The following is a 27,361-nucleotide window of genomic DNA, read 5'->3' as shown; positions in this document are numbered from 1 at the left end:
TTGTTGTAAATAATTCTTAGGCTAGTTGTAAATTCCCATATTTACTAATGATAGGACGGTATGAACGTCAGCTGTTTTACTGATTATGAGGGTAAGATCTTTGCATGGTGTCATCCAATAGCAAACAAAGTGTCGGAGGCAAAAATTAGACCTTGAACATCCATGAAACTGGCGAGATGGAGATATCTAACCCAAATTTCATTCTATAAATTCCACCCCGAGTAGAGTTTCGAGTGCAGTACATTGTTGTAATTGCTTCCACACAAGAATGAACGTTTTATTTTCTCTCAAGTCATTCTTGGTGGTTATCACCATTGCAGTCTGCTGGGCCAGCCCAATGCCCAGAACGAGAAATGCTGAAACAAAAGGTAACCAAATTAATAATTAGGAAACGGGAGTTCTATGCACCGATACAAGCCTAAAGTATCACTCCTAATTCCTTATGCTGAGCTAAGGAAATTAACGTTTTATTTTTATTAAAAGCCGATTGCCCCAGTATTGCCATTCCCTGTTGGACACTGGGAGGGAAATGTTACTGCTTCTCCACCGATACCGTAAGTCTAATGGCAACTTTACTATTGGCTGCATAATATCTAATGTTCATTTCTGGGGAAAGACTTTTCCGAACCGAGTTAACTGGAACAGTGCAAATACATACTGCAGAGGAGAGGGCATGACACTTGTCAGTTTTGATACTCAACAAGAGGACCAGATCATCTTCGATCACATAAAAGGAGTCAGTAATCCAGGTGAAAACTAAAATGCCAGCTCAATTCTGTTTCCCTTATCTAGATAGAATTTTCCAGTGATTAAAGTTCGTCCTTGCAATAAACAGAACTGAATAACGACTATTACTGGACTTCTGGAAGATATTCACAAGAAGGTAATAACAGGTGGGAGTGGGCCACTACGGAACCCTACGAGCCAATGACTTACACCAACTGGTACCCGGGGTATCCAAATAACAGCCAACCTGGAAGTTCTGCCTACGTGAATTACAACTTCGAAAGGGGATTTTGGTTCAATGTAAACAACCCATCTTCCACCTATATTCTATTTATATGCGAATCAAATGGTAGCACGGGAACCACTACAATCAAGACTACGACTAGCACGGAAGCCTCAACAGACGCCCCTACCGACGCTCCTACGGACGCTCCTACCGACACCCCAACAGACGCCCCGACGGATTCCCCAACCGACGCCCCTACAGACGCCCCAACAGACGCTCCTACGGACGCCCCAACCGACGCCCCTACAGACGCCCCAACAGACGCCCCGACGGATTCCCCAACCGACGCTCCTACCGACGCCCCTACGGACGTCCTCAGCTACAGACGCTATAGAATACGCAGTCGCCCGGTAACAACGGCATAGTTACAGTAACTGTTTCAGAAAGAAAATTAGGTTAAACAAAGGCATTGATATCAGTTTAAATGAAGATTTCAAAACGGATACTGGTGAAACTAGATGAGCATCCTAGGCAAATTGTTATCTATGAATCAAGTGACTGAGTCCGAAGTCAATTCGTACAATTGAGCTTTATCTATCGAATTTTAATACACTGCACTGGCTTGATATCATTGTTAGTGTTCGAAAAAAAAAAATCTTTATGCTAACCCTCATAGCCCAGATTGAAATGGGGAAGTTGTGCAATCCGTAAAGGACGAGGAAATATTTCGTAAATGTCGCACTCTTTAGATAAACGGTTCAAGTAGCGAAAGTCAAATGTGAATGACCGGGAGTGTGTAGCCTTTTCTGTCGCAAATCACCTTTGAAACAAAAATAAGTAACCGTTCGTACGTAATTAAATTTAAAAAAAAAATCTTCTCGTCTCACAGTATAAAATTTTGATCAGATCTCATGGACACGGCGCTCAAGAGTTAAGACAACAGTAACGTGCAGAACGCAATTACGTAACATTAATTTTAAAAAGAATACGGATTTTACGGAACGTTATTCTTTACAAGTAGCTATTAGTAAATAAGTTCCGCATTTCAATTATAATAATCACAGCATCAAAGACGGAGACGGAAATGTATTGGATGCCACCCCAATTAAATCTTTTATGCAACCCGCTTTTAATCGATCTGAAAGAAGAGGAACGTGAATTCCAAGTGAATGAATTTTCTCGATAAAGGTAGTAGTGTCTTTAAATCATTAATTAAATCATTAATCATTTAAACGATTCTGCGATGAATTATCTTGAGGAAAGACCAAAAAAATGATGGTGAGCGTGAGGCTACGACAATCAGACAATACATGGGAATACCTAAGTAATATGAATTGTCCTATTTTAATTGCAGATTTCGAATTCAAAACGAAGATTGAAAGACACAAGAAAATGACGAGTGCGTTTAGACTAAAGGATGGGCGAATGTGATATTCTATAGCATTCATCTGCACTGCTGACACACTGTTATCAGCTTTGGAGTATGTAAACAATCTCAATTGCTTCCAGAATACAAATATGGACAGACCTAAACGAGCTCCTCTTATATCCCCGTCTATTCAACTTATTTCGTCTTGATCGTTTCTATCTGTCAAGACTCAAGCTAAACTAACATCCCTTCTTTCTACCATTCTCATCTATCCCTTTATTTCTAACGAAAGGAAACTAAAAGGCTGACCGTAAACATCAATCAGTCCTTGTGACTTTAAGATTCAGCACAAACACACAACAACTGAATAAGCTACAAGTGGCCACAGCCATATGCACTGGTTCAATTTGAGAGCGAGAATGAGGAAAATGGGCTACAACAAAGACATTTTTCGATAAAATAATAGCCAAGGTAAAAACATTATTCAGGTCTTAATAAGACTTGCAGAATGCACTCAGTATTCAACCACAATTTAATAAAACATTTCTAAAATGTGAAGATAGACCAAAAAAGGCACTTGCCATTGATGTGTAAGGCTGTAAGCCAATCTTTAATTAACTGCTGTGGTAAAAATGAATTACCTGAAATAAGAAGGAAGTCTTTTCCACTGAATAAACAAAACACTATCTTTTCTTTTCCATCCCACTGTAACTGCCTTGTTGCTTATTACTGTGAATTTCACCCTATCTAAAATTCAAAACAAAGTCCGGAAAACATGTGAGAGCAGACGATAATACGGGCGAAGTCTCTTCTTGATGCGATGAAATCGATTAAATAATTCAATCGAGATATAAATAATCCAAATTAAACATGAGTTTGATTGAATGGATAAAGCAACAACACATTTCACTGCAACCTACAGTACGATCTACATCCGTGGATCCGTTAACCGTAACCGCCTAATCAGTAATGCTCACTTTACTCAGTGTGCTTGTGCAACACAACAACAAAGGGGCAAGCCATAGAATGCTATGGCTGAATGGCTCTTATAGGAGTTTGCACATCTAAGTTAAAAGCCACTACGAAACACCTTTTGCTTGCTTCTATAGTTTTCTTATTTAACAACTCCAATTTATTCTTATCTCCTAATTACACCCTACAAAAATTACTAAGTTCCAACCTGTCATCATTCTTCAACTTCATATCAATTCGCGGATAATAAAAAGGTTACTTGAGAAATGAATGACGTCTAAAAGAACACTCGCGACTACCCAGTTTATGAAAAAAGCGTCATCCCATCAGATGGAAAATGCTCGTTTGGGATGGAATTCCTACCATAGAGATTTTAAAATAAATGAACTGTAATCCCCTTTTTAAAATGAAACAACACAATCATAATTTACTTCATCAGTTCCATGTCAAAATTTAATTCTATTGTGCGTGTAAGGTTAAATCCCATTCCATCCACATTCGTCTACCTATTCAGTAATTATCTGCAGGAAATAATTTTTCTCTTTAATACAATAAGACACGCAACAAATTGCTAAGTTGCAACAACTCTTGCAATAATAAAAATGACTCGCTAACAAGTAAAGACTGTTACTCACGAACTAGCTTCGCTTTCTTTGTTAAAAGCGAACTAACAGTAAACCATTACCTTCCCAATTTGTTAATGTTACTAAATTAACGACGATATCCATTTCAATTTCTATACAAAAAAAAAGTTAAATTAGAACTTGCCTCTTCTTTAAACAATAGTTAGGGCCATCTAATCTAAGCAATAAATAGCCATTGAGTTTTTTTTTCTGTATTGGAAATCTCTTTTGAGAAGACAATGATCTAAAACTTCTTAAAGGATTTCTTAGCTCCAGCAGCTTTGTTGACCTTCAGAACGTTGAAACGAACTGTCTTTGCCAACGGCCGGCACTCGCCAATGGTAACAACGTCATTGAGAGCAACGTCCCTGAAGAGGAAAAGAATCAAATAAGAAACAACAAAAAATTTGATAAAATTGAATTGTTTTACCTGAAGCAGGGAGAACAGTGGACCGACATGTTACGATGTCTCTTCTCAAAACGGTTGTACTTCTTGATATAGTGAAGGTAATCACGGCGGATGACGATAGTCCTCTGCATCTTCATCTTCTGGACAACACCAGTAAGAATTCGACCACGAATGGAAACATCACCAGTGAATGGGCACTTCTTGTCAATGTAGGTACCCTCAATAGCCTACAATAAATAAAAGATCAATAATATGCTCCAAAACAAGATGAGGATAAACATGCAACAGTTGCAAATCAAACTGAACTACAAGTGCATTGACAACTTTACCTCACGGGGAGTTTTGAATCCAAGACCAACATTCCTATGGTACCTCAGATTTTTCTGTTTCTTACCACTCTTCTTGTTCAAGAAGACAGTGGGTTGCTTCTGGAAGGACTTCTCGTTCTACAAAGATCGGGTGCAAAGGGAAACAAGCATTCAATCAAAACGTTTCATGCAATTACAAGGCATTCACAAAATAACACACAAGACGTACTTAAAACTACCCCGTTCAAAGCAGGCAGCAGGCATATATGTGCAAATGGGTTGCAATTCCATATACTGCTGTTGCTTTTACCTCTCTGGGAGTCTTGAACCCCAAACCAACTGCTCTGGTATAGCGTTCAATCTTATTCTTTTTGTTAGTAGCATTTTTCCGGTTAAGGAAAATGGTAGGCTGACGCTGAAACGAACGTTCTCCCTAATTTTACAGGAACAAACCAAAATTGATGACACTTTCACTAACAAAATTTGACATTTCAACTCCCATGGGATACAACCATTCTACTTAACTATTAAAAAATGAAATAAAACTTTTTCTGGTTAGAAAGTTCCCTAGTTAAAAAAAAACTTTGAAATTTCACTCCCATGTAACACATATTGATGAAAGCTTGCAAAAACCATGTGGCCTGGGAGGCCGGTAGCTCAACAAACTAGACAGTTCCCCGATAAAGCAAATCGACTCGATATCCAAATAACATCATCAGCGTCGATGGGAAAAAATTTTAACGAATTTAACTTGTCACATGTAATAAGATTAATAAGAATAATAAGGAAATATCCGTAGCGTTATACCTGATCCGCCATGTTGTAGCAAAGAAAATCGACGATGGAAAGCAAAGACGACTCAGAAAGAAACGGCACTAGGCAACTATACAGTGGTGACAACGAAGTCTTTCGTTTATCCCTAAACACAATTTAGCTTGGACTACCCAAGTCAATAAACAATCTAAATACAATTTTCACACATCAATTAACAATATAAGTGATTTGAAAATGATATCTGATGTTAAATCAAATAAAATAACGTATTTCTTTTTATTATTACATTTCTTTAAGGGACCTAAATACAAAATTACTATTTTTGTATTGTTCTTGCACTGATACGAGTTGCTGTTGGCCTGTAGCTTCCATTACGGAATTATTTCAAATGCAATTTTTTTTTAGATAAATGTAAAATGTTGTTCTTCAGTTCACAAGACAATTTAATTTAGTTTGCCGTCTGCATATTGGGAACTTCATTTGAGCCAAAAAATCATTTGACTATATTTTAATCATTTTTGTTGTTGATCGTCACTGCGGAATGCCAGTCAATCAACTCATAAAAATACACAAAAATTAATTTCATGCGATATTTCCTATGACATTATTACATACCTTTCACATTAAATGCCAAGCTAATTAACTTGTTGTGAAATTTCCAAGCTTACTGTAATTCAAACACCCCACAAATAAATAAATAAAATAATAGTAAATAAGTAATCGGTAACTTAACGTCATTTGAAAAAACTGTAGAAATTAAATATTTCGTTTGCACATGTTTTATTGCCACAGCAGGAAATCTAAATAAATACTGACGCCATGAAGATTTATTACTTTTAAATTCAGATGACCGCCATAAGTCAAGTTAGCTAGACAAAGCGGTGCGAAAATGCGGGGGTGGTTAAATGAATTATTATTTATGGCTTGTGAATAAACTGTTCATTTGACATAACGGTTATTACGTATGCGAAATGCGGTACCGAATCGACTGGCAAAGGTTTCGTTCGTGATCGGTGCAAATTGCGTCAAAGACATAAGAATTAATGGTTAAAAATGTCGGAACCATGGTCTCCTCACGCCATCCTCGCCCACTAGGAGCTCGACAGAATCATGGAATATGGCACCGTCCTCATCACAATTAAGGTGAAGACTAATCTACTACGATCTGGCTAGGAATAGGTTACATTGTGAGTAACTCCCGTGCCACAAGGCCCCAACAGCCCGAGGAGGTATGTTGGAACAACCGTAGATATGGTAGGTGGTGGCGGGAATCGAACCACGGACTTTGAACATGCGATGACGGAGCGCTAACCATAACACCACCGCCGCCTTGTCATTAACTGCCCATAGTGCTGTGTGAATCTGATTCAAATTTCTTGTTACGTGACGAGGCTTTTTAGGATTGATTCTACAGATATTTTTGAATATTTCTGATTTCCGAATTTGCATTTACCAGTTAATTGGGATTGCCATCTAGTGATGAATGAATAAAATTCCGTAAATTCAAAATTCGAATTTATTTCTTTGTTACACAATATTTTACTTTTAGGTAATCAACTTAGGATTTAAATTTTAAATAAATTATCCACAAAAGAGTCGCGAAAAAAGAGAAAGGACAATGAAACAGTAAACTGCCAATTATAAACTTTAAACAATAATAAAAGTAAATTGGGTTTTTTGCCCGAACGGACCTGCACGAACGTATGATTACAACGTCAAATGTTTCATTTTTTTTCCCTGAACATGACCAAGCACATTTAAACGAGATTCAAATTAGGTATAAGGAATTCAAATTTGAAACATCTACGATCCAGTTTTAAAACAATTGTTTAGAAAAAAGAAGAAACTTGGAACTTTTACGCAATAGTTGCTGCAACTAAACTACCGCATCGCCAAGTCACGAACTGCTGTATAAATAACCCACCTGCAAATAAATGGATTCAAAAAAATAAAAAATAAAAACAAGCCCGAAGAATGGGGTGAGATAGAGCCACGAAGAGGAGAGGTGAATGATCCCGTCATGTATATAAGAACCCGATTAATTACTTCTGTCAAGGGGGGTATACTATCTCATCCTGTAACGATAACGCGAGGTGCATAGGGGTATCGGGGTGGCTTATTTTGATCGAATTACATTTGAGGCGACTTCCTCAATTCTCGGTGAACCACATAAAAAGGGCAAAATCTAAAAATTTAAAACAATTGAACTTTTTTTAAAAAATAAAAAGGATAGAACAAAGAAGAAAATTCAAGCTTTGTGACAATAACAGTAATTAAGAAACTGAGCTCGCCGATGACGACAGCGAACGTCAAACAACCATCAAATTTCACTCCCGAAAACCCGCCAGAAGGCGAAAAACAAACCCAACCCGCGGGGGACGGGATTTTAATGGATTTTAGATTGACGTCAATTCCTCTCGTTCACCCGTGGAAAAATATGAAATAAAAAAAAAAGAAACGACACGGCTCGGTCATTAAGAAAATCGCAACAGGACACACAGTTGATGACGAATGTACATACACCAAGCGAGTGAAAGTCGCGAGAGTCTCAAATCGCCTGTCCCGCGTATAATAACAATATTTTCTTCACGGCGCCACTCAGGAACGTGAAAGCACATCACGAAGTCGGTTTCCGCTGTGCACTCATCTCTGCGCCATCAAGCCAAGATCCAAGGACACGATATCATCCTAAATGTCATCCGGCTCCCATCATTGAATCCGCTGCCATTTTTATGAGCCCCGTCGCCGGAGTCTATTTAAAAGGCCCGGACGTCAAGTCCGTCCGCTTTAGTACACCTCTCCAGTCGTCGTCAAGATGAAGCAAATCCGGTTCATCATCTTCTACTGCTCAACGCTATTAGTGGCCACCGTCGTCACGGCCCTGATTCCTAAAAGTCGGCCGGGATCGCTGCTGGGGCCGATGGCCGAGACGATCATTCCGGGAGCTCCGATGGACGATTCAGATCCATTCCTGGCCAACACTTTTGACAGCGGGTCGGATTATCGCCCACTTGATTTCGGTTACCTGCCCGGAACCACGCGCTACATGGGTAACCGGATCAAGGGCAGTGGCTACACGTCATTGCACGGCCTCAACTACGAAAGTGTCGGCTACCGCGATGATTACTACACCAACGAGGCCTACCCGCAGTTGGTGGGTCAGGGACAAGTTCGAGTCAACGGCCAGGACGCCGAACTCACCTGCCAGTTTCCTCCCACCTACGACATCGTCTCGGTAATGAATTAAAAACAATTTCAATCAAGTTATTCTAGAAATCAAATTAATAATTAATACCAGAATATCGTGTGGGAAAAACTGGAGCGGAACGGAGTGGACAGTTGGGCGCTGGATCGGCAGGACCCAAGGTTTTCCATCCGCCAACAATCGGCAGTGGGTTCCCGGCTGGTCATTGGAGAATATGCGGCCCGCGATGAAGGAGTCTACCGCTGCATAGCCACCCGTCGTGACAACACCCACTTCCGCCAGACCAGGACCGTTTACCAGGATATTCCATTCGTCCTTGTCAAATAATAAACATCACACAATTAAACAATCGGCAATAAAAAAAAAGAAGATTTATATTACAAAATGAAATAAAACAAAAAAAGAAATTTATTAAACTTACAATTGAAATGATAAATATTAAATAGCGGTGTCCTTGCGTGAAGTTCCTGAATTTTTTAAAAAATGTTTTTCTATCTCGTTTTTCTATTATTTTCCACAAACTTGACAGTGGCTTGTGTTTGCATGCACTCATTATAGGCAATACACGGATCATACATATAGGTAATAGCCGACACTACCGTGTTATTATTGTATTATATAGGCGACAGATGTTGTTGGCAGGTAGCAACAAGTAGAGTTCAACGCGCCACACCTGCTTACCAGTATATTGAATCATTATTGTGAACTGGAGCTGTATATAAGTCGATCGCATTTACCAGTTGGGAATCAGTAGCTGTTCAGAGCTCAAAACTAAATATGAAGTGGATTCTGTTCTTGTGCGCCATCGGCTTGGCATCAGCTGGAGTGCTCACAAAGCCCTCAAAGGTAAACCTTTATATAGTCCATCCATTGTAAATAGTTTGCAAGACTTACCTTTTTCTGTATTAGTTGTTGCGCACTTTGCACACGTTGATGAATGTCGACGAGTTGGGACGGACATTCGGCGTGGACAATTCGTCACAAGTCGATGAGTACGAGGTCGTCTACATCCGCCGCCATAGAAGTTTCGTGCCCGAAGATCCTCTTCAACGAAACGCCAGTCCCAAAACGAAGCGGAGTGGCCCTCGTGAAAATCACGCCCATTATTCGTTCGCTGCCAACGGAAAGTATGAAGTTAATAAAAATTAATGTTGAACGAGTTTTCAGTCGTTAAATTTGATAGGAACTACAACCTCAAAGTGCGTCCGAATAACTTTCTCATGGCGCCGAACATGAAGACGGTGGTGAGGAGCAGCGGAGAGCAGGACAAAGAATTTGTGGAGGAACATCCTCGAGGTGACGAGTGCCACTTTCTCCACTACGACAACGGATTAGTTGCAGCTCTGAGTCACTGCACAGACGACGATATCGTATGGTCTATAAATTTAATAATTTAAAAATTAGTTAAAATTTAATGGAGTATAATTCAAACAGCACGGTTACATGATTGATGGAGGTAAACCGATGGAAATTAAGCCAATCCCTTCGCGACTCCGCCAAATGCTCCACTCTCCACCTGAAACAGACAACGAAATAATTATGATCGGTGCTCACATCATTCGTGCTGTTGATCCTTTCCCACATCTTAAAGCTCATCAAGAGAGCTGCGATGGTAACTATTAATAATTGGCGAGACATTTTTATAGCTAGACTAAAACATAATTTTTCATAGTTGATGTGTCTACTCGAATGAAACCAATACTCGCTAAGGAACCAGTTGTGGTAAGTAACATAGAGCTCGTAAGACCTCTAAAAAAGGTATTATCTAACGCAAGTTATTTCCCTTACAAAAGGCGGAACCTTCGTCACTAGAAAAGCGAAAGGCTAAATCAGAAAAGGGAAAGAAGCCATCCGGAAAATCAGTTGGTGGTTCAAGCAAGAACGCTCTTGAAAAACCATCAGCGAGTGGTAGGGCTGCTGCCCCGAATAAAGTCATCGAGTTGGGAATTTTTATCGATCAAGCGGCACTAGGTCTGTTCATGCCGTACTTGGGAGAAAAGGAATACGTCAAACTTCGTGAGCTGGTTCTTGCCTTCGTCAATGCGGTTAGTAATTTTAATTTGTACACAATTTTCCGATGGCGAAAATTACCAAAGTTGTTTTAATGATGAAGATGCAAGCGATGTACCATCTGCCTAGTCTGGGCCAAAAAGTCGACTTGTCCATCGTCTACATGGAATTCCACGCCAAGGCACCGGCCACTTTGATCAACAGCGGAGATCGAGGAAAACTGCTCGATTCTTTCTGCGCTTTTCAGACGAAATTGAACAAACCCTCCGACAGCGATAACGAGCATTGGGATATGGCCCTTCTTCTATCTGGTCTTGATTTTTACGCAATTGAGGGCGGCAAAAATAATTATGTCACAATGGGTATTAAATTAAATTGCATTAAAAATTACCTTGGGAAAATTAATTAATTATTTTTTCTCTTCAGGTTTGTCAACTGTCACTGGCGTTTGCACTGACATTTACAATTGCGTCATCGGAGAGTTTGGCGTCACGAACCAACAGGGTCAACCGTATCCATCCACCGGATTCACTTCAGTATACGTAATGGCTCACGAGATTGGTCACAAGTGAGTTAACAATTTGAATCCTGTAATTAAAAAAGTGATGGGGATAATAATAAATTTTGATTTTCCAGTTTGGGTATGAGCCACGACAGCTCTGGAAACACTTGCCCTACAGAAGGTACTGGTGTCTCATAAGAAACAATTGAAACTGAAAATGAAACTTACATTTTCTTGAAGGTTTTATCATGAGTCCATCTCGCGGTGTAGTAGGGGAAGCTACCTGGTCTACCTGCAGTGCCTCAACACTTGCCAAAGTCACGTAATGACATTTTCAGAATCAGCTAGCCTACATTTGAAAAAGTGAAAGAATAAATAATTATTAACGTTTGAAAATTTCCAATATGTTCTCAATAGTGAAACTTGCATGAACGATCTTCCTTCCGGCAACTTCCCCGACTATAACCACAACAAATACGGAAATAGACCCGGCCAGTTGTGGTCGGCCGATGAGCAATGCCGAATTCTTTTACGTGACAAGGCTGCTGTTGCTTTCTTCGCCACAAACGCCGACATTGCCGTAAACAAACAATTCGAATTATTTCAATGATAATTCAATTCGTTTAATGAACAATTTTACTACTTTTCAGGCGTCTTGCAACTCACTGAAATGTAAAACACCAAATCGCGATGGTTTCTTTACTTCTGGTCCAGCTCTCCCCGGAACGGTTTGCGGTAGTTCACTGGTGACATATTTCTAAATTTTAAAATGAATCATTTCAGCACATGTTAATCTTTTATTTGGTTTAAGTGGTGCGACGGAGGAAGCTGCGTTCCGTCCGGCCGCTCTAACGTAATAGTAACAGTTCAAGGAGGATGGTCAGACTGGAAAAACAAACCTTGCAGCTCCGGTTGTCTCACGAAATCCAAAGGTGTAATCCATTTCCGTTTAAATTTCCATTTCTTATTGACTTTTACCTAAACTATGGCAAACAGGAGCGGTCGTCAGTGAAAGGGAGTGCAATAATCCAGCACCGAGTGACGTGTTGCATCGCTGCGAAGGCGCCAGTCTCAAGGCGGCCGTTTGCGACGACGATCAAATTTGCACCGGGAAAACACGCGTCGCTCCGGCCGAATATGCTGGCCAGCAATGCGCCAAATTCAGCCAACATGTGCCATTCATAGATGCTAAAGGCGCTGGCATGCAAGCGGCCTACTCTGAAAGTAATTAAAAATATTAATTCCATTTGTAATTAAATTCATTTGCAATTAATTCTTTATACCTTTTACTAGAACGGCCATGGCAATCGTGCGCCATTTTCTGCAAGCGGAGCGATCGGGAAGGATTTTACACCCCCCGACTGGATTTAAACAGTTTGACCGACGTCTCTGCTTATTTCCCTGACGGAACTTGGTGTGGCAACGACGGCCAGAAGGATCTGTATTGCCTCCAACGATCCTGCGTTTCTGGCGAAGGATTGATCCGCAGCACCGGAGAGAAAAGCAGCACGGACCTGGACATGGCCAACAACGCTCCGATGACGGGTGTGGTCAGTCACAAAATCCCGGCCGCCCTAGAGGTTGTATTCTAGTCGAAAAAAACAAAAATGATTGCACATTTTCTGAATGACGGCCTCTTATTTAATCACGACAAAAGGAATACTTGATGCTGGACAAGAATGGTAAACCCATGAAGGAGGAAATCGACGCCGAGACGCTGAAAGCCGCCGAAAAGAGCGGGAAAAGCAATTCGGGTTACGAGGATCAAGATTTCATCACTTTGAAACCACCAAAGTAAACAACAATTTAAAGCATTCCGTTATTTTTGAACAACCTAAAAGACATGATAGTAACTGAATTTACAATTGATGTGCACACCGGGTTGGGGTTGTGGAAAGATTTTAACAAGAGTTATCTAAGGTATCATCTAAAAAACAAAAAATTGGGTTATTGGTTTTTATGCTTCTAGTCACCAAACGGGATTGTGTGCAAATAATGAAATGGGATGTGACGGTTAAGGTTTTAATCCAAATATCGATTCAAATAAATGCATTCGTCCCGCAAATTTGTTACGTCATTCACCTTCATTCGTAAATAACTACAGGGTTAACTGTGAGCCAAGAAAAAGTCTGGTTACGGATAAACTAGCGTGTAAATTGAATTAAATTTGGCGCAAGTTTCCATTAATGCCATGTTAAACGATCAAAACATTATACAACACAATTATAGCTTCACACGTTATAACACATTTTTTAGTTAGCCCATATAGTATGGGGTGAGAGGTATGAGGGGTGAAGTATAAAGGTGTGTGACGACAATAATAGGACGAGGTATAAGTATAAGGAAATGTAGCAGGAAAAGGAGGGTGAAGACGAAGAACAAATTCTTGGCGTTCACGATTGGTCCGTTTGTTTAGACGTTTTCCATCCTATTCGTCACCTCGAACCACCTAAATAATTTCATGAAATTTCAGCAATGAAGACAACAAAGTATATATTGTGTGTAGATACCTATCAAGTTCAACTTCCTCTGGAGTAGCTACATAGGCAGACAGCACTCCATTCTCGATCTCTTCGAGGCGACTCACAGCTAATTCATATAACCGCTTAATCTTAGCAAGATTCTCTTTCGATTTCTCGTATTCAGCTCTGGCTCTAATTACCTCCTCGGTATCATTGGTGTTGGTCTCATCTTCATCTGTGTCACTTAAAACTTCTTCCTCTCTGTAAAACAAAATAAATATAAAAATCCATTAAAATCTAAAAATTTTTAAAAAATGGTTATTGTAAATCGGGATGAGGAAAAATTCAGCTTTCATAGAAGAAATGGCCTGCCAATAAATATGCCACGGAAACCCCTAATCAGCTAAGATCACACATGAATGACGATTTGAAACGAAAACACCATTTTGAATAAATTAAACCATCACTTAAATAAAAAAATGTTTTGTACTCTGTTGGTTGCTCTTGATCGGACTCGTCCAATGAAGTAATGACACCCATTTTTCTTTTCTTCCTAACAAGAAATAAACCTAAAACATAATAATGAAAAAAGGTAAAAATTAAAACCAATTTTAAAATCAAGTCTCTTATTTCCATCTTACTGTTTTTCATTTGGTCGCGCCTATTGCACTTCACACGTGAAATACTCCAACTGTCAAAGTTGCTATTGCACTTCACGCAGCATTGCCAAACTGTACTTGTTTCTCAAAAAATATTTTGTCGTCTGCTGAGTCCGTGAAAAGCAAGTGCAGCATCACCACTTCAAACTTCAACAGTGAACAGCCATTAATTGACTGATTAATTCAGTGGATTTTGGTTGATTGATTGATACAATTTAACATTCATGACTTTATAACTTGAGAGGTAAAATTGAAATTGAAATTATGGTCCACCATAGTGCCAGTGCCAGAGATGACTGCTCAAATCAAAATATGAGCTATCAGATTTTATTATTTTAATAATAATCTAACTAGATCTGATTTTCTCCGCTTATCATTAAAATTAAGGAGACCAAAGAATTTTCTAATTAAATTGAAGACCATGTAGGTAAGTAGAAACAAAATTGGCAACGCTGCCGCGAAGTACAATAGCAAGTCTCCAATAATAATAATCAATATCAATATCATAATATCAATAATAATGATGATTAGTATTGTAGTCTAATAATAAAGGATAAAAAGGATAAAACAGGGTGAAGCATATTTATGAATGAGATTAAGATTTTTGGTGTGTATTGTCTTATTGACCTCTTGCACCGTGCGGATAGCAGGATTCTTGTAGTCCGACAACGCTGCAATCCGCCATATTGAGAAAACCACACCCTTTTTTAATACTGTCTCTTATGGAAGTATTTTTTCAAAGTGTTTTTTCTCTTAACTGGATAACAACTTCGACCAAAGAAAAATATTGAAAAATACTACATCATTCAGGTAATCCGTAGCATGTAAGTTTTCCACTATTGAAGTAGTGGAAGTCATATTATTTAAATGTTTTGTACAGGGCATATGGGCATTGTTTACATATGTAGGACCCAAACATGTATAGTTTACTTGTAATTTTTAACATTTTCCCACTGAAACACTTGGTAATTGATTTTTCCTTTCCAGGAAACAAGGGGGCTTTTATACTGGTTAAGGCGGAAGTCAGCGTCGTAGATTGATCTCGTTATTGCTGTTATTGCCGTGTTGGAATTGATACTCTGGCTGATGTCGATATCACGGTGTTGGCAATGGATACTCCCCGTGAGTCAGCCTCACGGTGTCGGGACTTGATACTTCCCGTGAGTCATCCTCACGGTGTCGGGACTTGATACTTCCCGTGAGTCAACCTCACGGTGTCGGGACTTGATACTTCCCGTGTGTCGACATCACGGTGTCCGTGAACGGATCCTATCTGCTCAACGGAATCGTTTGCGCATACGCCTTTTTGAATTGCGCGCTTATGGCTGTTAGTGCTATAGATGCGCCGCTTGTTCGCTGGTTTCGGGTGCCCTCCCGTGGCTGGGTTCGGGTACTACTCTCTGCCAGAGCGGTGAGTTAACCCGATCCTTACATTTGTCTAAATAATAAGAGACACTTTTCTCTCTGTTGCTCAACGATTCTTTACTATCTTTACCGAACTAAAAATGAGAAAGAAAATTATCTGGAAGGTAACGAAGAACAGTTAAATATAATCACGACCTCCGCTGTATGCCTTTCGAAAATAGGGCAGATAGTTCTGACTCGACAACACAAACAATGACAAATGAAAAAAATATTGGGACGCAAACTAAAATTGTGAATTAACAAATTTCTATTTCTCGGATAACGTACATATTGGTACGAGATACACCGACAAAAGTATAAATAAACCAAGTGCTCACACGTAATTGGAATTTTTCACGCTAAGGCAAACTCGATTCTTAAATATATGGGAAATCCAAAGAAATAGAAAAAGTGGGTTCAAATCAAATGCTAAACTGGCAAACGAAACTGGCATACGAAAAAGATTTCACATTAATTCACAGCAATGGACAATGGTAACCTGCTCTCTCCATAGTCCATACCCAAGCCACGCTCCATACCATTATGGACCGGCCAGGGCGTCGCTAGGTTCGCCTTCATCGGTTCTATCAGGTTCAGGATCCATGGCCATCGAAGACTTGACTTCGGCATCGACTTCAGCCAAAGCCTAAGTACATAAAAGAAATTTATTGCAACGAAGTAAGTTAGAAGGTGGTGTAGGGTAATATTACCTTCTTAATTTTCTCTGGCTGGGATTCCTTTGCAAGAAGTTTATTTTTGACATTAGAATATTTGTCTTTATAATCTGTTTTTTTTCCTTCTTCTCCTGTTTAACTTGAAACTTTGCGGACCTCTTTGCATTTTCGGCCGCTTCGGCCGCCCAACTTAACCTTTTATCTACCGTCGGGAATCCCGTGGAAAGATCCTCTCGATCTCTCCATTGCCTGTCGGGACAAAGCCCCTATAGGGAATCCTCTCTAAACCCTGGTTTACGTGGCGTCTAGAAGCTCAAAACTTTTATCGGCTCACATCGATAAAGGGTTAAATCTACTGAATTACTGTAAAACACGCAAAAAAATGAATATCGGAATACGGTGCTATGGAACACTTATTTTGTGAATTGAAAAAAATATGCCAACACATTGAAATACACATATATAAGCCCATGTAACCTGAGTGAGACAGTTGAAGAAAGACTATAGAAAATATAAAATAGGAAAACAACCATAAAAAAAGAAAACCTGTTTTGTGATGATCCAGCATCCCGATCGGGTTTGTCATCAGACGAAGAAGGACTTTGAAGATCGACTTGCTTCGACATCTTTCGAGTTCTTAATAGTAATTCAGAAAAATAAATTAAATTTAAATGAATTCCGAAAATGACTGTTCCGTAGCCTTTAACTTGACACGTGCGACTGACAGATATTTTTTAGTAAAGCTCCAAGTGAACTGTCGTCAAATCAGGCGCATCAAGAATAAGGGTTGGGATTTTTCACCCCAGGGTACACACCGAGACGGCCATAATAAGTTTTAGCGTGCTTATATCACAGCGAGAAAAAGACCACCCTTCCCTACATGTCTTAAAAAGTTCAGGTAATATGGCCTTGAGTTATTTTTAATCATTACAACTGATAGAATAAGAGTTACTTCTGAATCGATTATTCCCGGTTATTCCACTAATAAATAAAATTTGTCATTAAATAATGGTAACGTAAAGTGTATTTTTATTGTTAATGGTTTTATCGCAGCTTGCTTTGATTTGGGCTTTGAGATGTGGGAAAGGATCAACAGCACGAACGATTTGAGCACCGATCATAATTATTTCGTTTTCTGTTTCAGGTGGAGAGTGGAGCATTTGGCGGAGTCGCGAAGGGATCGGCTTAATTTCCATCGGTTTACCTCCATCAATCATATAACCGTGCTGTTTGATTTTTTTCCATTAAATGTTAACTTTTTTAAAATTATTTATTTAAGTTATAGACCTTACGATATCGTCGTCGTTGCAGTGACTCAGATTCGCAACTAATCCGTTTCCTTAGTCGAGAAAGTGTCACTCGTCACCTTAATTATAATTTTAAACTATCAAGATATATCTCTGACTTCTCTGAGGGCTTTGTGAGCACTCCAGCTGATGTAGAGCCGATTGGCGCACAAGAACAGAATAAAAGCTTTGTTGCCAAAAACCTCTGAAGTTTTCTTCGAACTCGACAAATTTAATTTTTCGAATAAACTGAATAATGGTCTTCAATCAGTGTATGACTGTAAGTCCTGAACTTACATTCCTCTACAAATTAAAAAATGGCACTCAACACTTTCGGTGTATAATTCCACGTAAAAAAAAATTTATAACTCTCATCTAAACCATCAGAAATACAAATACTGCCGAGCAGTCAGGCTAACATTAAAAAAACAAACAACAAAGAACAATGGCGTGTTTTTCTATCGAAACCCTCACTTCAACTGAGAGCCAAGAAGAAGGTGGGGGCTAAACGGCTAGAGTGCTAGACTCATACACCGGACAACTGAAGAGTGAAGATAAACAAACGCAACTAAAAACAACAAACGCAACAACAACAACAAAGCCACATGTCCTCTTCAGTTCAGTTCTCCCCAGCCGTAACCAAAAAAATAAATAAATAATAATAATGGTAAATCAACGACCTTAGGGACTTCAGTTTATTGGGCCAATTAGCTGGATAGATGGACCAATTTTTATCACCAACTCAATCAGGCTCTGAGTAGGCTACAGTCTATTTTTTTAAACTCCAGAAATGTGTACCTCGAGATCAAAGTCTCTAATGTGTCAGTCAAAGTCAAAGTCAAAGTCTCTCAGGTCGAAAAAGATTAGGTGGCCGTACTAGCACAGCTTTTTTGTTCCACTCGTGGTAATGCTTAGTAATGCTTTGGTAATGCTTTTCGTACGCCCTCCTCCCTCCCATTCTCCCTCTTCTCCCCGTCATCTGTCATGTAATAAAAATTTTCGTTCTGCTATCGTCCGCAGTGGTGCACATCGGCGTATACTGCGCACTACTTTTTGGCACAACTTTTTGGTTGGAATAACATCTATTTAGACACGATCACTGATGCAACTCTTAGCTTGTGGAAAAAAACAAGTAAACAACAAGATGGAACAAACAAAAGAGTTATCCACCCCTATATTTCAAGACCACATGTACTGCAATACATATCATGTAATTGTAGTTTGCTTAGCATAGGGCAATATTAGAAGTGTGATGGCAATAAACTGAGGTAAGTAAGGAAATGTAGCAGGAAGAGAAGACGAAGAACGAATTCTTGGCATTCACGATTGGTCCGTTTGTTTAGACGCCTCCGTCCTATTCGTCATCACGAACCACCTAAATAATGTCATGAAATTTCAGCAATGAAGACAACAAAGTATATATTGTGTGTAGATACCTATCAAGTTCAACTTCCTCTGGAGTAGCTACATAGGCAGACAGCACTCCATTCTCGATCGCTTTGAGGCGACTCAGAGCTAATTTATATAATCGCTTAATCTTAGCAAGATCCTCTTTCGTTTTCTGGTATTTAGCTTTGGCTCTAATTACCTCCTCGGAATCATTGGTGTTGGTCTCATCTTCATCTGAATCTGAGTCACTTGAAACTTCTTCCTCTCTGTAAAACAAAATAAATATAAAAATCCATTAAAATCTTAAAATAGTTGTAATAACGAAACAAATATCGGGATAAGGGAAAAATCAGGTTTCAAAGAAGAAATGGCCTGTCAAGAAATATGCCAAGGAAACCCCTAATCAGCTAAGGTCACGCATGAATGACGATATGAAACGAAAACACCATTTTGAATAAATTAAACCATCACTTAGATTTAAAAAATGTTTTGTACTCTGTTGGTTGCTCTTGATCGGACTCGTCATCCAATGAAGTAATAACACCCATTTTTCTTTCCTTCCTAACAAGAAATAAACCTAAAACATAATAATGAAAAAAGGTAAAAAATCAAAACCAATTTTAAAAACAACGTCTCTTATTTCCATCTTACTGTTTTTCATTTTGGTAGAACTTGACACTCCTCGACTTTGAAAGCGACTAACCTATTCAGTAGAGCCATCCGCAGAGTGTGGACCGTCGTCGATGATCAACAATCAACAAGGTCAAATAATAATCGTTGATTTCCATTTAAAAACGTGTATATCCACTTGAGACCTTGTTTAGCCTTGATAAGGAAATACGTAGGTAAGGTGACGAAGTGGTTGAAGAATAATTGGTCCGCAGTTCTAGGAAGAGTACGAGTGGGCACTCCAATGACAGGCAAGGTCCACCACAAAATTCCCGTTGCTCTCGAGGTTGGATCTTTTCATTTTCGTTCAATGTGAAGCCATTTAAATGACGACTCTTTTTCGTAAAAGGAGTACTTTATGCTGGACAAGGACGGCAAACCTGTGAAAGAAGAAATCGATGAGGAAACTGTCAAAGCCGCCGAAGAAAGCCTAAACAGCCATTCCGGCTATGACGATTAAGATTTCATCACGTTGAAACCACCAAAGTAAAAGATTTGAATTGGAAAGGTGAACATTAATACCACGGGGGATTGGGATAGTTTAATAAGTTTTTTTCTTCTTAGTGAGTTGAGTAACGTTTGTTTTTCTAGTCAATTGGATGATAAAATCTGCATGGCGGATAAATCAAGGCGCAAATTGAATTGAATTTGGCGGAGTTTGATTAAAATTTTAAATTGGCGACGACTTTCAAATAAAATATTTTGAAAGAAAAAGGAAAGAAGTTTTTTGTGAAAAATGGTAAGTTCCGAGAATCACGAATTATTTTTGTAAGACTACCAGCATGTACGGAAATGCTTTGCAAACGCTTCCGGTTGATGAGGGTCTGTAAAAGGGCAATAAACTCACGTTGTATTGTGTCCAACTGATACCGACTGATATGTTAAGTTCGTCTAAATATACTGTAAGAGATACTTTTCTCTTTGTAGCTCAACGATTCTTTTCGATTACAGAGATTACATTAATTACTGACGTAGGAAATTTCGTAGTACTGCCGTCCAAAAAAATGTTTCTCACTTTAATCCCTACGCTCTGAAAGCTTCGCGAAAAACTACAATTTCTTTGAGACATAGTGCATCCACACATCAATTCGAACCTAAAAAGAAACACGTTTAATCGTGCATCCATATTCCAATAATAGGGAAAACCCCTCGGTAACGTGTCAAGGTCAGTTGAATTAAACCTTTGCAGAAATCAAACTGCACTGGCTTGAAATAGTAACATGGATTGGATTTGGATAAAAATAGGCTACTAACTTGTTCGATCTTGGGCGTTGTGTCAAATCTTGAAGGGTCCTCTTTCGTCCGGAAGGTAACAAAGTACAGTTAGATATAATGAGGACCTCCGCTGCAAGCCTGTCGAAAATAGGGTAGATAATTATAAGTCCACAACACAAACAATGACAACGCAAATAATAGACTTGGGCACAAGCTAAAAAAAATTTAAAATAATAAATTCTATTCCTAATTTCCCTAAGTTAACGTTATAGGGGTACAGCACACTACACCGAAACAAGAATGAATAACCAAGAGCTCATACGTAATTAGAATTTTGCAGGCAAGGCGGAAAATTGAATATGGGAAATACAGAGAAGATAGAAAAAGTGGTTTTAAAATACTAAACAAACTGCCATACGAAAAACGAACATTAATCACAGCCATGGGAGCCCGCGTTATTTCGACAGCTGAAAAGTACAAGAAAGGATACTGAGATTATACTGGCGAGCAGGTGGTATAAGATTAAGGAACTTTCCGTTTCCTATCGTGGCATATAAATTGCTCGATTTTCCGCAGAAACATTCAGTAGATTTCGCACTGTTTTACAATGAAGTGGATTCTGTTCTTGTCTGCTATCGGTTTGGCCTCAGCTGGAGTGCTTCCACAACCCTCGGAGGTAAATCGACCATCTATTTTCGACTATAAACTGAGGGAATGACAATTTCACTTACTTTTTCTGTATTAGTTGTTGCGCACTTTGCACACGTTGATGAATGTCGACGAGTTGGGACGGACATTTGGCGTGGACAATTCGTCGCAAGTCGACGAGTACGAGGTCGTCTACATCCGCCGCCATCGAAGTTTCGTGCCCGAAGATCCTCTTCAACGAAACGCCAGTCCCAAAACAAAGCGGAGTGGCCCTCGTGAAAATCACGCCCATTATTCGTTCGCTGCCAACGGAAAGTATGAAACAATTAGTTAATAACAATTTAATGTTGAACGAGTTTTCAGTCGATTCATTTGATAGGAACTACAACCTCAAAGTGCGTCCGAATAACTTTCTCATGGCGCCTAACATGAAGACGGTGGTGAGGAGCAACGGAGAGCAGGACAAAGAATTTGTGGAGGAACATCCTCGAGGTGACGAGTGCCACTTTCTCCACTACGACAACGGATTAGTTGCGGCTCTCAGTCACTGCACAGACGACGATATCGTATGGTCTTTAACTTTATTGAATAATTTAAAAAGTTAAAATTTAATGGAATAATTTAAACAGCACGGTTACATGATTGATGGAGGTAAACCGATGGAAATCAAGCCAATCCCTTCGCGACTCCGCCAAATGCTCAACTCTCCGCATGAAACAGACAACGAAATAATTATGATCGGTGCTCACATCGTTCGTGCCGTTGATCCTTTCCCACATCTCAAAGCCCATCAAGAAAGCTGCGATGGTAACTATTAACATTAAGAATACATTTTCGTTACCATTATTTAATGACAACTATTATCTCATAAGCGGAATTACCGATGCAGATAAAATCAAACATCACTCGTCAATCAGTTGTGGTAACACTGTCTTCAAGTCTCAGTGTTCTTGGTTACAGATCCCGTAAACATAAAAATCCTTTTTTTAACAGATGGAATCACAAACAATTGAAAAGCGAAAGAGCAACAAAGCTTCTACTGATAAATCGGCAAAAAATGTGGGCAAAAATACACTTGAGAAAACAATTGGAAGTAAAGCTGCTGCACCAAACAAGGTTATAGAGCTAGGCGTTTTTGTGGATTCAGCTGCACTTTCTTTGTTCATGCCCTACTTAGGGACCAGAGAATATGTGAAACTTCGTGAGCTGATCCTTGCCTTCGTCAATGCGGTGAGAAAGTATTCTAAATTAAAAGGAACTTTAGACTAAAAATTTAGCATTAAATTCATTGTAATAGATGCAAGCACTGTACCACCTTCCTAGTCTGGGCCAACGTGTCGACTTGTCGATTGTTTACATGGAATTCCACGCAAAACCACCGGCCAATTTAGTAAACAACGGAGAGCGTGGGAAACTTCTCGATTCCTTCTGCTCTTTTCAGACGAAATTAAACAAACCCTCCGACAGCGATGCCGAACATTGGGATATGGCACTTCTTTTATCTGGACTCGATTTTTATGCAGTTGAAAAAGGGAAAAATAATTACGTCACAATGGGTATTAAATTAAATTGCATTAAAAATTACCTTGGGAAAATTAATTAATTATTTTTTCACTTCAGGTTTGTCAACTGTCACTGGCGTTTGCACTGACATTTACAATTGCGTCATCGGAGAATTTGGAGTCACGAACCAGCGAGGTCAACCGTATCCTTCCACCGGATTCACTTCAGTTTACGTAATGGCACATGAAATTGGCCACAAGTGAGTGAATACCTGAAAAATGTGTTAATCATTAATTCGCTAACATTTTTGTAAATGATTTCTTTTGATTAGTTTAGGGATGTCTCACGACAGCAGTGGGAACGTCTGCGCGACAGAGGGTAATTTTGAATTGTCCGTGAAGTTTAAGAACAACAATAATGTGAAAATTCAAATGTTTCTTGCCGTTTCTTGCAGGTTTCATAATGAGTCCTTCTCGAGGTGTTGTAGGAGAGGCTACGTGGTCAACTTGCAGCGCCAAAACTTTTGCTTCCATCACGTAAGTAAAACACTTTTTGGACCCAACATTAATGGCGCTATATACTGATCAAAATTTCATCGTCACGACAGAGAAACTTGCATGAACGATCTTCCTTCTGGCAACTTCCCCGATTATAACCACAACAAATACGGAAATAGACCTGGTCAGTTATGGTCGGCCGATGAGCAGTGCCGCATTCTCTTGCGGGACAAGGCTGCCGTTGCTTACTTCGCCACTAACGCCGACATTGCCGTAAACTCTAAAAATAAAATTTCTAATAAAATAGAACACATAACCTTTTCTTAAATATATTTTGTAATTCATCAGGAGTCGTGCAATTCCATGAAATGTAGAACGCCAAATCGTGACGGCTACTATTCCTCCGGGCCAGCTCTCCCAGGAACTGTCTGTGGGAATTCAATGGTTATTATCTTTAAAAAAATCTGGTTATTTTATTATTATACTAATTGATTTTGATCAAGTAGTGGTGTAATGGAGGCAAATGCGTATCGACTGGTCGTGCTTTAAATGTAGAAGCAGTTCAAGGTGGATGGTCCGACTGGAAAAATAAACCCTGCGGTTCTGGGTGTCTACAAAAATCTAGAGGTATACGATTCACATAATTTGCATTTCACTGGGCTTCTGCTTATACAATAGTATCAAAATGATCCTTACATGTGCAATAGGAGCAGTGGAAAGCGAAAGGGAATGCAACAATCCAAAGCCAAGTGACGTATTGCATCGATGTGAAGGTTCAAGCATCAAAGCGACAATTTGCGACGATGCTCAACTTTGCGGTGAAAAACCTCGTTCAACACCAGTCGAATATGCTGGCCAACAATGCGCCAAGTTCAGTAAACTTGTGCCATTCATCGATCCAAAGGGAACTGGCATTCAGGCGGCCTTCTCTGAAAGTATAATAAGAAGATCATAGAATTTAATAAATAACATTTAAAGTGATTATAAAAATTTCAATCTTACCAGAACGGCCATGGCAATCGTGTGCCATTTTCTGCCAGCGAAACGATAGAGAAGGATTTTACAGCCCACGATTCGAGTTGAACAGTTTACCTGAAGTTTCTGCTCATTTCCCTGACGGAACTTGGTGTGGCAACGATGGCCAAATGGATCTTTATTGCCTCCACAGATCTTGCGCGTCGATCGAAGTGGCCGAAGGATTGGTCCGCACTTCTGGTATAAGTTCAGACTTGGACATGGCGAATAACGCCCCAATGACAGGCAAAGTCCATCATAAAATTCCCGCTGCTCTCGAGGTTGGATCTTTTCATTTTTGTTCAATTTGACGCCATTCAAATGACGTTTCTTTTGCAAAAGGAGTACTTTATGCTGGACAAGGACGGCAAACCTGTGAAAGAAGAAATCGATGAGGAAACTGTCAAAGCCGCCGAAGAAAGCCTAAACAGCCATTCCGGCTATGACGATCAAGATTTCATCACGTTGAAACCACCAAAGTAAAAGATTTGAATTGGAAAGGTGAACACATTAATACCACGGGGGATTGGGATAGAATTTAGCAGGTTATTTTCTTATTAGTGAGTTGAGTAACGGTTGTTTTTCTAGTCAATTAATGGATGAATCGCATGGCGGGGAATATACGATGAATTATTGATGCTGCCATAGTTTGTCGATTTCTTATTTCAATTTGTAAACAGAAAAGAATTATTGTTTAGAATTTGTTTACGGTTGTTAGAATCATTCACGGTGGTACTTCATGGGTAATTCCACTGTCCTGGTAAATTTGAATAATATTTCAAACTAAGCCAGAACGAAGGGATAGAAATTTGAAATTTGCTGAGCTAATTAACGGGGTGCATCATTTGCTACCACAAAATACGAACAGAAACGAAGAAATAAAATAACGCCTTTATAGGTGTAATTGCCATGTAGACAAGATCAAACCATTACACCACAATTACAGCTTCACACATTATAATTCAATTTTTAGATTGCTCGTAGTACGGAGTGAAGTTTAAAGGTGTGTGATGGCAATAATAGGACGAGGTAAAGTATAATGAAATGTAGCAGGAAGGAGGGGGAAAACGACGAACAAATTCTTGGAGTTTACGATTGATCCGTTTGCCTTCATCCTGTTCCTCATCTCGCACCACCTAAATAATTTCATAAAAATTTGTTAATCAATAGCTACCACAAGATATATTCTGTGTGTACATTTCAAGCTCAACTTCCTCTGGAGTAGCTACATAGGCAGACAGCACTCCATTCTCGATCTCTTCGAGGCGACTCGCAGCTAACTCATATAATCGCTTAATCTTAGCAGTATACTCTTTCGCTTCCCTGAGTCCAGCTTTTGCTCTAATTATCTCCTCGGTATCATTGGTCTCATCTGTGTCACTTAAAACTTCTTCTTCTCTGTAAAACAAAATAAATATAAAAATCGATTAGAATCTTGAAGAACGAAAAATCAAAATAACAACAAGTTGTTTCATCGGGTATTGCCCGATAGGCAATAATTAATAATTTTAATTGAATATTGGAGGGGGGGGGGGCTGCGCCGGACAACACGTCATGGAAACGGTGAGAAAAAAAAGGGGTGAAATAAATGTTTAAATTGAGACTTTTTCAGTTACAACGAAACAAATATTGGGATGTGGAATGAATCAGGTTTCAAAGAAGAAATGGCCTGCCAATAAATCGGGCAATAAATATGGCACGGAAACCCGCCCAAATCAAATCTATCGCGTTTTTGAATGAGTGAGGAATGACGGCGACATAGTCCCGCTATGGACAGCTGAGGTCTTCAAAACACCATTTTGAATAAATTAAACAATCACTTCAATTTGAAAAATATAAAAAAACAAGCTTTGTTTTGTACTCTGTTGGTTGCTCTTGATCAGACTCGTCCAATGAAGTAATAACACCCATTCTTCTTTTCTTCCTAATACGAAATAAGCCTAAAAAATAATAATGAAAAAGATAAAAGTTATAAATTAAAACCAATTTTAAAATCAAGTCTCTTATTTCCATCTTACTGTTTTTCATTTTGGTAGAACTTGACACTCCTCGATTTGGAAAGCGACTAACCTAAAAACCTATTCAGTAGAGCGATCCGCAGACGCAGAGTGTGAAACGTCGTTGATGATCAACAAGGTCAAATGATAATTGTCGATTTCCATTTAAAACGTAAACGTTTACCCACTTGAGACCTTGTTTAGCCTTGATAAAACGTAGGCAAGGTGACGAGGTGGTCGAAGGATAATTGTTCCGCAGTTCTCGGCGGTTCTCGGAAAATAATACCGACTTGGATATGGCGATTTAGAGAATTACGCTCCCATTACAGGCCATCTAAAAATCCACGCTGCTCGATATCTCGAAGTTATGGATCTTATGTAATTTTTTTTTAATGTGACGCCATCGGCCATCCAAATGACGACTCTTTCGCAAAAGGAGTACTTGGAAAGTTGCACATTAATACCACGAGAGGGATTGGGATAGAATTTAGCAATTTTTTTTTCTCGACACGGATCAAATGGCTCCAAAATTCGAATAATAATAATCAAGTCAAATGGGCGCGCTTGTGCACTCTCAATGATGAATAACAATTAGTCTATACGGTATCTCTTCTTTATTATTTTAATTTTTTGCTTCAATTTGTTGGACTTCCTGAGTGACGTACAAAGAGGTAAATTCACTTCTCTGGATCTTTTTCCAACATTTGATTGATCAGCACACGTATGTCTTATTAATCATCCCATACATCTTCAAAAACTTTAGCACAACCCCTCCTTCTCCTAAAATTTTTTCACAATCGAGTTCCAGTATTTTGTCAAG

At 39.2% G+C, this 27,361-nt stretch overlaps 7 protein-coding genes and 3 long non-coding RNA genes across 16 annotated transcripts; 4 read left to right on the top strand and 6 right to left on the bottom strand.

Moving 5' to 3' along the window:
* The first annotated feature begins 206 nt into the window (after positions 1-206).
* LOC124190789 (matrix metalloproteinase-9-like) lies at positions 207-1,576 on the top strand. Its single transcript, XM_046583647.1, has 4 exons — positions 207-368; positions 484-554; positions 617-749; positions 836-1,576. Exons 1-4 carry the CDS (start codon positions 269-271, stop codon positions 1,375-1,377), a joined length of 846 nt encoding a protein of 281 aa, XP_046439603.1. The 5' UTR covers positions 207-268; the 3' UTR covers positions 1,378-1,576.
* A 2,536-nt stretch (positions 1,577-4,112) lies between these two features.
* Positions 4,113-5,583, bottom strand: LOC124190792 (40S ribosomal protein S11-like). 3 transcript variants are annotated; one of them, XM_046583654.1, is made up of 5 exons: positions 5,441-5,553; positions 4,944-5,066; positions 4,655-4,771; positions 4,347-4,552; positions 4,113-4,284 (listed from the first exon to the last, which is right to left on the bottom strand). In XM_046583654.1, the coding sequence occupies exons 1-5, from the start codon at positions 5,450-5,452 to the stop codon at positions 4,161-4,163; spliced, it is 582 nt and encodes a 193-aa protein (XP_046439610.1). In that variant the 5' UTR covers positions 5,453-5,553; the 3' UTR covers positions 4,113-4,160. The 3 variants fall into 3 exon arrangements, with proteins under 3 accessions (XP_046439610.1, XP_046439609.1, XP_046439608.1); XM_046583653.1 differs by lacking the exon at positions 4,944-5,066 and having other exon boundaries at positions 5,441-5,583; XM_046583652.1 differs by lacking the exon at positions 4,655-4,771 and having other exon boundaries at positions 5,441-5,561.
* An 871-nt stretch (positions 5,584-6,454) lies between these two features.
* On the bottom strand, positions 6,455-10,142 carry LOC124190796. 2 transcript variants are annotated; one of them, XR_006873073.1, is made up of 7 exons: positions 10,056-10,142; positions 9,806-9,989; positions 9,350-9,726; positions 9,212-9,285; positions 9,034-9,079; positions 8,703-8,927; positions 6,455-8,638 (listed from the first exon to the last, which is right to left on the bottom strand). It is a non-coding gene; the product is annotated as an uncharacterized LOC124190796 (long non-coding RNA). The 2 variants fall into 2 exon arrangements; XR_006873074.1 differs by having other exon boundaries at positions 6,455-8,626.
* Positions 8,223-9,198, top strand: LOC124190791. Its single transcript, XM_046583651.1, has 2 exons — positions 8,223-8,642; positions 8,706-9,198. The coding sequence occupies exons 1-2, from the start codon at positions 8,223-8,225 to the stop codon at positions 8,937-8,939; spliced, it is 654 nt and encodes a 217-aa protein (XP_046439607.1). The 3' UTR covers positions 8,940-9,198.
* Positions 9,231-13,189, top strand: LOC124190786 (A disintegrin and metalloproteinase with thrombospondin motifs adt-2-like). Its single transcript, XM_046583645.1, has 16 exons — positions 9,231-9,458; positions 9,522-9,739; positions 9,796-9,982; positions 10,047-10,224; positions 10,285-10,334; positions 10,406-10,657; positions 10,726-10,984; positions 11,049-11,190; positions 11,259-11,305; positions 11,365-11,446; positions 11,542-11,704; positions 11,775-11,870; positions 11,936-12,056; positions 12,121-12,348; positions 12,418-12,704; positions 12,782-13,189. Exons 1-16 carry the CDS (start codon positions 9,390-9,392, stop codon positions 12,920-12,922), a joined length of 2,520 nt encoding a protein of 839 aa, XP_046439601.1. The 5' UTR covers positions 9,231-9,389; the 3' UTR covers positions 12,923-13,189.
* A 108-nt stretch (positions 13,190-13,297) lies between these two features.
* LOC124190794 lies at positions 13,298-14,348 on the bottom strand. Its single transcript, XM_046583658.1, has 4 exons — positions 14,228-14,348; positions 14,077-14,155; positions 13,635-13,847; positions 13,298-13,573 (listed from the first exon to the last, which is right to left on the bottom strand). Exons 1-4 carry the CDS (start codon positions 14,235-14,237, stop codon positions 13,537-13,539), a joined length of 339 nt encoding a protein of 112 aa, XP_046439614.1. The 5' UTR covers positions 14,238-14,348; the 3' UTR covers positions 13,298-13,536.
* A 1,551-nt stretch (positions 14,349-15,899) lies between these two features.
* On the bottom strand, positions 15,900-18,429 carry LOC124190801. Its single transcript, XR_006873084.1, has 3 exons — positions 17,616-18,429; positions 16,360-17,549; positions 15,900-16,295 (listed from the first exon to the last, which is right to left on the bottom strand). It is a non-coding gene; the product is annotated as an uncharacterized LOC124190801 (long non-coding RNA).
* Positions 18,430-18,754: 325 nt separating this feature from the next.
* Positions 18,755-26,611, bottom strand: LOC124190793 (nucleolar protein 12-like). 3 transcript variants are annotated; one of them, XM_046583656.1, is made up of 4 exons: positions 26,563-26,611; positions 19,494-19,575; positions 19,046-19,264; positions 18,755-18,984 (listed from the first exon to the last, which is right to left on the bottom strand). In XM_046583656.1, the coding sequence occupies exons 1-4, from the start codon at positions 26,570-26,572 to the stop codon at positions 18,930-18,932; spliced, it is 366 nt and encodes a 121-aa protein (XP_046439612.1). In that variant the 5' UTR covers positions 26,573-26,611; the 3' UTR covers positions 18,755-18,929. The 3 variants fall into 3 exon arrangements, with proteins under 3 accessions (XP_046439612.1, XP_046439613.1, XP_046439611.1); XM_046583657.1 differs by lacking the exon at positions 26,563-26,611 and adding an exon at positions 19,702-20,254; XM_046583655.1 differs by lacking the exon at positions 26,563-26,611 and adding an exon at positions 19,650-20,251.
* LOC124190802 lies at positions 20,922-22,239 on the bottom strand. Of its 2 annotated transcripts, XR_006873086.1 has the most exons (4): positions 22,169-22,239; positions 21,920-22,103; positions 21,614-21,832; positions 20,922-21,020 (listed from the first exon to the last, which is right to left on the bottom strand). It is a non-coding gene; the product is annotated as an uncharacterized LOC124190802 (long non-coding RNA). The 2 variants fall into 2 exon arrangements; XR_006873085.1 differs by having other exon boundaries at positions 20,930-21,020; positions 21,614-22,103.
* LOC124190787 (A disintegrin and metalloproteinase with thrombospondin motifs adt-2-like) lies at positions 21,455-25,188 on the top strand. Its single transcript, XM_046583646.1, has 16 exons — positions 21,455-21,558; positions 21,628-21,845; positions 21,910-22,096; positions 22,160-22,337; positions 22,403-22,452; positions 22,524-22,760; positions 22,828-23,086; positions 23,151-23,292; positions 23,365-23,411; positions 23,488-23,569; positions 23,641-23,803; positions 23,879-23,974; positions 24,037-24,157; positions 24,238-24,465; positions 24,536-24,825; positions 24,887-25,188. Exons 1-16 carry the CDS (start codon positions 21,490-21,492, stop codon positions 25,025-25,027), a joined length of 2,508 nt encoding a protein of 835 aa, XP_046439602.1. The 5' UTR covers positions 21,455-21,489; the 3' UTR covers positions 25,028-25,188.
* Positions 26,612-27,361: the final 750 nt, after the last annotated feature.

This window comes from Daphnia pulex, chromosome 3 (assembly GCF_021134715.1).
Source record: "Daphnia pulex isolate KAP4 chromosome 3, ASM2113471v1".
Taxonomy (NCBI): domain Eukaryota; kingdom Metazoa; phylum Arthropoda; class Branchiopoda; order Diplostraca; family Daphniidae; genus Daphnia; species Daphnia pulex.
The sequence above is the reverse complement of the archived record's forward strand: the minus strand, read 5'-3'. Positions and strand labels throughout refer to the sequence as shown.

Bases quoted from the DNA above. Each gene is read 5' to 3' on its own strand.
- LOC124190789 (XM_046583647.1), top strand. From the start codon at position 269: ATGAACGTTTTATTTTCTCTCAAGTCATTCTTGGTGGTTATCACCATT. The intron at 555-616 runs GTAAGTCTAATG...TTCTGGGGAAAG, and splicing joins ACTGCTTCTCCACCGATACC to ACTTTTCCGAACCGAGTTAA. The intron at 750-835 runs GTGAAAACTAAA...TGCAATAAACAG, and splicing joins AAAAGGAGTCAGTAATCCAG to AACTGAATAACGACTATTAC.
- LOC124190792 (XM_046583654.1), bottom strand. The intron at 4,772-4,943 runs GTAAAAGCAACA...CGATCTTTGTAG, and splicing joins GGTTCAAGACTCCCAGAGAG to AACGAGAAGTCCTTCCAGAA. The intron at 4,285-4,346 runs GTAAAACAATTC...TTTCCTCTTCAG, and splicing joins CACTGTTCTCCCTGCTTCAG to GGACGTTGCTCTCAATGACG.
- LOC124190791 (XM_046583651.1), top strand. From the start codon at position 8,223: ATGAAGCAAATCCGGTTCATCATCTTCTACTGCTCAACGCTATTAGTG. The intron at 8,643-8,705 runs GTAATGAATTAA...AATTAATACCAG, and splicing joins CCACCTACGACATCGTCTCG to AATATCGTGTGGGAAAAACT.
- LOC124190786 (XM_046583645.1), top strand. From the start codon at position 9,390: ATGAAGTGGATTCTGTTCTTGTGCGCCATCGGCTTGGCATCAGCTGGA. The intron at 9,740-9,795 runs GTATGAAGTTAA...TAAATTTGATAG, and splicing joins TCGTTCGCTGCCAACGGAAA to GAACTACAACCTCAAAGTGC. The intron at 11,191-11,258 runs GTGAGTTAACAA...TTGATTTTCCAG, and splicing joins GCTCACGAGATTGGTCACAA to TTTGGGTATGAGCCACGACA.
- LOC124190794 (XM_046583658.1), bottom strand. The intron at 13,848-14,076 runs GTACAAAACATT...TTTGTTTTACAG, and splicing joins GATCAAGAGCAACCAACAGA to AGAGGAAGAAGTTTTAAGTG. The intron at 13,574-13,634 runs GTATCTACACAC...GAAATTATTTAG, and splicing joins GAGGAAGTTGAACTTGATAG to GTGGTTCGAGGTGACGAATA.
- LOC124190787 (XM_046583646.1), top strand. From the start codon at position 21,490: ATGAAGTGGATTCTGTTCTTGTCTGCTATCGGTTTGGCCTCAGCTGGA. The intron at 23,293-23,364 runs GTGAGTGAATAC...TCTTTTGATTAG, and splicing joins GCACATGAAATTGGCCACAA to TTTAGGGATGTCTCACGACA. The intron at 23,804-23,878 runs GTAAACTCTAAA...GTAATTCATCAG, and splicing joins CCACTAACGCCGACATTGCC to GAGTCGTGCAATTCCATGAA.
- LOC124190793 (XM_046583656.1), bottom strand. The intron at 19,265-19,493 runs GTACAAAACATT...TTTGTTTTACAG, and splicing joins GATCAAGAGCAACCAACAGA to AGAGGAAGAAGTTTCAAGTG. The intron at 18,985-19,045 runs GTATCTACACAC...GACATTATTTAG, and splicing joins GAGGAAGTTGAACTTGATAG to GTGGTTCGTGATGACGAATA.